This window comes from Drosophila takahashii, chromosome 3R (genome assembly GCF_030179915.1).
Source record: "Drosophila takahashii strain IR98-3 E-12201 chromosome 3R, DtakHiC1v2, whole genome shotgun sequence".
Classification (NCBI taxonomy): Eukaryota; Metazoa; Arthropoda; class Insecta; order Diptera; family Drosophilidae; genus Drosophila; species Drosophila takahashii.
Window position 1 is genome coordinate 12,974,949 of NC_091681.1, and position 6,895 is coordinate 12,981,843.

Here is a 6,895-nt window from a genome sequence, read left to right on the forward strand (position 1 = left end):
AAAATCAGTGGTTAGGATGGAGTTAAAAGTATTTTTTATTTAAAATACAACATTAAACACATGCACGTTTGTGTGCGAAATAAAAACGTTACGACTACAAAGTAAAATTAAAACTAAAATTATTCAAATTATATTGAAATTTCCTCTAAACCTATCGAGTAAGTATAACTATTACTATATGGAGGCATTCGATAACGCACAAATAAAATTAGAGTTATAAAGGCTTGACAATAATGTTCAACAGATTACATTTGCACACAAACTACTGCCTGAGGGCAAACAAATTGTACGTTATATGCATGGTATTTTTATAAAACTATGTATGGTTATCAGTCAATGAAGTCAATGTCGGATGAGTAGCTGCTAACACATCTATGCACATAGCACCACATCTAATGCTCCTTGTTCAGTTCGGGTCGATTTATATTTATGAAAAAAAAATCAAAATCGATTGAAAAAAGGAAATTATTTTATATTCCCTTGATAAATCGACCCACCTTACTAAAATCTGAGCTTTAGCTGCTGATGATGGTACTACAAACTATTAAGCTACATAAGAAACGTCACATGACCGCGCTTGCTTGTCAAACTATCCGCTGCTATATGAGGGGCTACGACTGAATTACTTTAAGGCCACAGCACCTATGGCTGGTCTGTGGCTTAGTACCGCTTCTATAAGCAGTTGGTCGACTCCCTGGCGTCGTCAATGTTGGTGTGGTTCTTGATTAGCATCTGAGCCGAGGGATATTTGTTGAGCTGGGCAAAGCGTTCCATAACGCACGACGAACTGAGACGAGCCTCGGCGTCGTGATCCCAGCACTCCTCCATGGTGTCGCAAAACACATTAAGACCCTGTAGTAATAGAAGATTTATTAATTATTAAATTTCTTTGGATATATTATTATAACATACCGGATGTGCGCGCCAAGAGCTTAGTAAGCGGGGACGCAGCTTCTTCATTACCACACTCTCCTGAACTTCGTCTAGCGTGGGCCTCTGGCCCAGTTCCGCCTCGAAGGGCAGCTGAAACTCGCCCACGGGTCCGGCAAAGTCACACCTAGACACCATCTCCCAAAGTACCAGGCCGCAGGCGTATACGTCTATACGCAAGAAGGCGTCCCTGTTGAAATTAATGGCACCCTCGAGCACTTCTGGGGCCATGTAACGCCGTGTGCCCACTTGGCCGTGTGTGTCGCCGCAGGACTTGCCCGGCTGGAAGATCATGGCCAGCCCAAAGTCAGCAACACAGGCCGTCAAATCGCTCTTGAGCAGCACATTCTTGGACTTGAAGTCTCGGTGAGCAATCGAGGGCTTCAGACCATCCGTCTTTGAGCCCGGGATCTCCTCGTGCAAGTGAGCCAATCCATTGGCCATGGACTCGGCAATGCGACACAACTCTGGCCAGGTAATAGTGTGTGACTTGAGATAGTCGCACAGCGATCCGTTGTGCTGGTAAGTGGATATCAGCCAGTACTCCGGCTTGTCCATGTGCTTCTCGACGCCCAGGAACTCCAGGATGTTGGGGTGGCGCATGCGCGGCAACTTGTAGATATCGTGCTCCGTGGTCCACGACTCCTTCTCCTGCATGCGGAAGATCTTTACGGCCACATCCTGGCCGTGAAGCTTGGCCTGCCACACATCGCCGAATCTGCCACTGGCCTTCTGTTCCAGCAGTTGAATGGGACGGTTGCTCAGCAACGGCGACGAGTTGGTGATCTCAGCCTCGTGCTGGAGGGATACATTTTGGCATAATTAAAATTTGTTTTTTTTTCTTACAAGCGACAGGGGAATACTCACCGTGGGTATCTCGTTAAAATGCGCCTGCTTGCGGCGTCGGTAGAGAAGCAGGCCCATGCCAACGATGACCATGAGCACGCTAAAGACGGAGGTGCCGATGTAGATATATATCAAATTGCTGCCGTCCTGCGTCTTCTCCTTGGGCACTGCAACGACACAAGGACATTAAAGAGGGCTTTAAACGCTGCCTTGCCACAGGTGAACAACATCTCGAGTGGCGGCATGCACCTGCAGCTGCTGGGGTTGCTATGAAAGGCAAAACGAAAACCAAAAAACGAAAGTTCGCCCCCAATTTCGCATCTCTTTTTCCCCTCATTTTGTTTCGAGATAAAAGCGAGCTAGGCCCAAGAACAAAACAACAAAGAGCAGGGCACAAAAGACGCCCTGGCAGCACAGGGCTCCGAAGTCAAAGGCAGCAGCAACATCCCAAAATAAAAACAAGAAGAAAGGCAAAAGGACAGTCAACCTACTCTTTGATACCTTGTAGTATATCCACTTTCTTAATAAGTCTAGATTCTCTTTTAAAATTTATGAATTGTAATAAATATTAAACAAAAAAATAATAAGAATTTTGTTTAAACCTACTTCAATAACTTAAAATAAGTTGTTTAATTTTCCTGGACGAGAAATATTATTGTTGGAAACTGGAGCCCGGATAAATTTTTAAGCTGTAAATCAATTAAATACGTTTTACGGATTTAAAACAAAAATCAAACTGAATCTTTCTCCTTTACTCCTTTTATAGTAAATTTTTCCCAAGAATAACTAGTACTTGCTGTTACATCCCAATTTGCCAACGCATTATACCCAAACGCTTAGGGGTACCTTACTATAAAAATAAAAACGACCCAGCGAACGTGCACAGGAGGGCAGAAATTGCAACACATGCGGCTCCAAAAGGGGGTTGATGGGAACTGGGGATGCAGAGAACGATGGGGGAGCGGGTGCCACTTCGCGTCGAGAGTTCGTTAACACGAAAAACGTTGCCTCGAATGGCAGGAGGGGGATTGTGCGGGAGAAGCGTACGCTTCCTTTTTTTGCAACTTGAAGATGCAATAAAAAACGAGTAGAAAAAACAAACAAAATATATATGCAAACGGAAAAATAACAAAATTGGGGTAAACACTCCAAAGACAAATCCCCGCAGCAGCAAACGCTAAACCGTATCCGAATCCGAATCCGAAACCGAACCCACCTTGTGTGGTTGCCTCCGTCGTGCTTTTAATATACTTCTGGTTGTTGTTGCAGCGCGATCCCTTGCAGCAGCAGAAGTGGATGTTTCCCTGCCGTGGCTCCGCGCTGGTCACGCACTCCGTCTGATTGCACTCGTGCATGTCCGCGAAGCAGCCCTTCATCTTTAGTCTCAGGACGCCTGAAACCAAATCAATTAGTATCTTGAATAAATAATGCTAATTTCTTCCCCAACTCACCGGTTGTCTCGCTGACCGACCAGAGGACATAGCAACTGGGAAATTTGTCCGGCTCCACCTGGCATTTCTCGATCCGTGTTTCACATTCCTGGGTTGTGTTGCACATCTTCTCGTCAAAGTGCTCACATTCTATTCCGATTGGCAGGATGGATCCTTGGATCCCAATTAGGCAGCAAGCTAGAAGGATTTAATAGAAATATTGTTTATTAATATTGGTAGGTTTATTTAATGAACTCCTCTATGGCTAATGATTTTAAAATAATTAAATCACAATAAGTGACAAGGCATAAACCTGGTAAAAGATCAAAGTTAATAGAATTATTGGTTGGAAGGGCTCAAAGGGTGGGCAAATAAAGCCGAGCGTATTTGGGAAATGGGGTTTAAGGTTTAAGGGGAGGACGCTGAGCGAGCTCTTTGTGGGCGCTATCCTTTGTACACATATCGCATGCCCAGCAGCAGGAGTCGGGTCCTAAGCTGGGGCCTGTGCCATTGAAAGCCACCCCATTTGGGCACGGAATTAGCCCCACTGGCCACACACCAGCCTTTGAGTGGGCATGGCCCCAATGCACGGATATGCAGTGCACAGTGGCACTGGTAATGTGTCACTCAGTCATCTGGGTCACTACATAAGTTATAATTGCGTCAGAAGTTCTAATTTAACGGCAGCCACGATTTATTAATTTAAATTGTCTCAACATTAATTAGCACTTTCCAAATAAAGTCCCAGAAAATGGTTTCATAAGTTGAGAGTCAAGGTTTGGGACACTTATTGAAATAATAACGGGCTATCACGAAATTTAAATTTAAATATGGCACTAAGTTGATTCAACTTAGTTAAATATATCTGACGAAAATTCGAATTTCAATATTTCTATACCAATTTTGAAAGGGTTATTAATGTTGGAAAATGATTGAATGTTATACATATTTATTTTGTAAAAAAAAATTATTACTCTATCTCACAATCCTAAAAGAGCCTCAAAAATAAGTGAATTACAAGGTAATTGTTAAAGATTGAGCGAAATCTTTATTCTTGACTTATAAGTAACCTAACTACTTTTTGATCCTTAGCCATACTTTTTGGCCCACTGTCCTTTGAGTAATCGGATCGCTGAATTTGTGTGTGTATGCTCGCAAGCGTGCATGCTTTATAGTAAAGTAGATACATAAGCAGGCACATTATGCACACAGAAAGGGATGGGTTTAAAGTGGCGCTTGTGGGGAAAAAGGAAACAGCAGCAGCAGAAGCAACAACAACAACAGCAGCAGCAACAGGGAAGGGAGCGCAGTGCGCCACAGAAAGAGAGAGGGATATGGATATGGCGAGAGTGAGAGAGTGCGTCCAGGGAGGAGTGAAAGGGAGGGAAAAACCAGAACCTGTCATACAACAAGTTCCTAATGCAGCAAAATCCATTCAAAGAAATGCTCAGCGTACACACACATGGATCGAGATTGGAAATTGGATATCCGATCGATTAATACCCATGAATTTTTAACCATTTCGGGGTTTCCAAATTGTATATCCGTAAAATATGTAGATATAAAGAGGAACGAACCTAATAGAGCTAGTTATATAGATTACTGCCTACTTTCTTTTTAAAAATGTGATCTTTGTTCTATTTGAGTATCTTGTAGATGCATTATCCTTTATAGGTACACTACGACATAAATGATTAACAGTGATTTTGTTTGAGTTTTTCTAAGTATTCCGACAAACAACCAATGATTACCACAAGATAACAAGAGAAAAATCGGTGTTATCACAAAACTAATACACCCGATATCTTTTTTAGGCGCCATGTGATATTAATAAAGTAACCGAGTTACGCTGAAGGCTGTAGAAAATCACGCACGAATGAAAATATGCAAGTGGAGAATCGAAGGCAGCTGATATTACAGAGCTGATATTACGATGTCGGGAAGTAATGACAGAATATAGTATTGTCAATAATGGCGACTGGGAATTAAGGCGCCAATAAGTATGCACCCACACACTCGCAGCGCAATACATACCCAGCAATAGCTGCGCCGTTAGATAAAGCAGATCGTATTTGGCCATTATGGTTATCGCTATGGGTGCCCACTTGTTTACCACTGCGTATACGTAATCCGATTATTCAGATGTTCTAAGGGCTACTGGCGGTGTATATTGGTATTATTTTGGCACAGAGTTCCTGTTTTCTTCGCACTGATTTTCGAGTATACTAGGTGTGTATGTGTGGGTGGCCGAGTGTGTGTGCGGTGCCTCTGCAGCGATTTTGCTGGCCACACGCCGTTTGCATGAGCATTTTCCGCGGCTTTCCGATGACTTTTCACCCCGAGTTGATGGTATTTCACACAGGTTAACGGTGATTGCGTTACGCGCTGCACATTTCCGTTTTCACAGGTCAGCGGACCGTTTTCCAAGCGTTTTTTTAAGCGAGCACGTCTTTCGGTTGGTTTTTTTTTGTCGCAGCGGGGCGGCGATAGCGATGGTCGATTGCCGATAACTGCGACACCTACAAGCCAGGGCTGGCTTAAAGAATAATAAATACTAAATACCAGATATTAGTATTTAGCTGGTTTTTTCTGGTGACTGGGATCTGTTCACATTGGCAAACAAATTTCTGAATTTTTCTTGAGGTGAGTGTTGCTCCTGAAAAATTGAGTAAATAATAGGAAAATAAACCTAAAAAACTAAGATTCTTAAGACGAGTATCGTATAACAAGTATAAACTTGGTTTTTTTTTAAAACTTTTTCATAAAGAGAGTTTTTTAGCTCCAAAATTACCTGTTACTTTTGCCCCCACAAACATGGCGTCGCTATACAGTTAATTGCGTCTTCTCTCTTTCTTAGCCGATTTCACAAAGCAAATCAATCGAGTGAAAAATGACTGGACGCGGAAAGGGAGGCAAAGGACTGGGAAAGGGGGGCGCCAAGCGCCATCGCAAGGTGCTCCGTGATAACATCCAGGGTATCACCAAGCCCGCTATTCGCCGCTTGGCCCGTCGCGGTGGTGTGAAGCGTATCTCTGGCCTGATTTACGAGGAAACTCGCGGTGTGCTCAAGGTGAGTTTATCATGGGAAAATCTAAGAAAAACCAGTTTTAATCCTGCGTATCAAATCACAGGTCTTCCTTGAGAACGTGATCCGTGACGCTGTCACCTACACCGAGCACGCCAAGCGCAAAACCGTGACCGCCATGGACGTGGTCTATGCCCTGAAGCGCCAGGGACGCACCCTCTACGGTTTTGGCGGTTAAGCGCGTCAAAATGCATCTACTTAATCAATAACCAAGGGGTTAACTTAACTACATTCAAATTACTTGATCCAATTAAATATTAACCAGTAGTATTCAACATACACTTAATCAGACGAATATTCAATAATTCCACAATACACGGACAAAATAAATCAAAAGATATCGCGTAGAGAGCACACAAATCGAGTATCTTTAATGGTTTGGGTGGTTAAAATAAATCCTTAACCTCTATTAATTTATAACCGGGGGTAAAGACGACTTTAATTTGGAATAAATCAGATCCTTAATTAATAGTAATAAATAGGTAAATCGCGTAGGTGATGAAGGGGTTAAACTAGACAATTTATAACCGGCGGTTAAGTTGACTTTAATTTGGAATAAATCTGAGCCTTAATTAATAGTAATAAATAAGCAAATAGCGTAAGT

The 6,895-nt window shown here is 42.7% G+C and overlaps 2 protein-coding genes across 2 annotated transcripts; one reads left to right on the top strand and one right to left on the bottom strand.

Moving 5' to 3' along the window:
* Positions 1–11: 11 nt before the first annotated feature.
* put (activin A receptor type 2 punt) lies at positions 12–5,714 on the bottom strand. Its single transcript, XM_017147048.3, has 6 exons — positions 5,241–5,714; positions 3,228–3,404; positions 2,993–3,169; positions 1,798–1,943; positions 913–1,728; positions 12–852 (listed from the first exon to the last, which is right to left on the bottom strand). Exons 1-6 carry the CDS (start codon positions 5,284–5,286, stop codon positions 673–675), a joined length of 1,542 nt encoding a protein of 513 aa, XP_017002537.2. The 5' UTR covers positions 5,287–5,714; the 3' UTR covers positions 12–672.
* Positions 5,715–5,760: 46 nt separating this feature from the next.
* On the top strand, positions 5,761–6,651 carry His4r (Histone H4 replacement). The gene is made up of 3 exons (XM_017147065.3): positions 5,761–5,849; positions 6,064–6,276; positions 6,338–6,651. The coding sequence occupies exons 2-3, from the start codon at positions 6,097–6,099 to the stop codon at positions 6,467–6,469; spliced, it is 312 nt and encodes a 103-aa protein (XP_017002554.1). The 5' UTR covers positions 5,761–5,849; positions 6,064–6,096; the 3' UTR covers positions 6,470–6,651.
* Positions 6,652–6,895: the final 244 nt, after the last annotated feature.

What these genes read in the sequence shown, in the direction of transcription:
- put (XM_017147048.3), bottom strand. Translation starts at nt 5,286, where the DNA reads ATGGCCAAATACGATCTGCTTTATCTAACGGCGCAGCTATTGCTGG. An exon ending in ATTTTAACGAGATACCCACG is followed by an intron (nt 1,729 to 1,797) that starts GTGAGTATTCCC and finishes GTATCCCTCCAG; the next exon opens with CACGAGGCTGAGATCACCAA. An exon ending in GCTCTTGGCGCGCACATCCG is followed by an intron (nt 853 to 912) that starts GTATGTTATAAT and finishes CTATTACTACAG; the next exon opens with GGTCTTAATGTGTTTTGCGA.
- His4r (XM_017147065.3), top strand. Translation starts at nt 6,097, where the DNA reads ATGACTGGACGCGGAAAGGGAGGCAAAGGACTGGGAAAGGGGGGCGCC. An exon ending in AAACTCGCGGTGTGCTCAAG is followed by an intron (nt 6,277 to 6,337) that starts GTGAGTTTATCA and finishes ATCAAATCACAG; the next exon opens with GTCTTCCTTGAGAACGTGAT.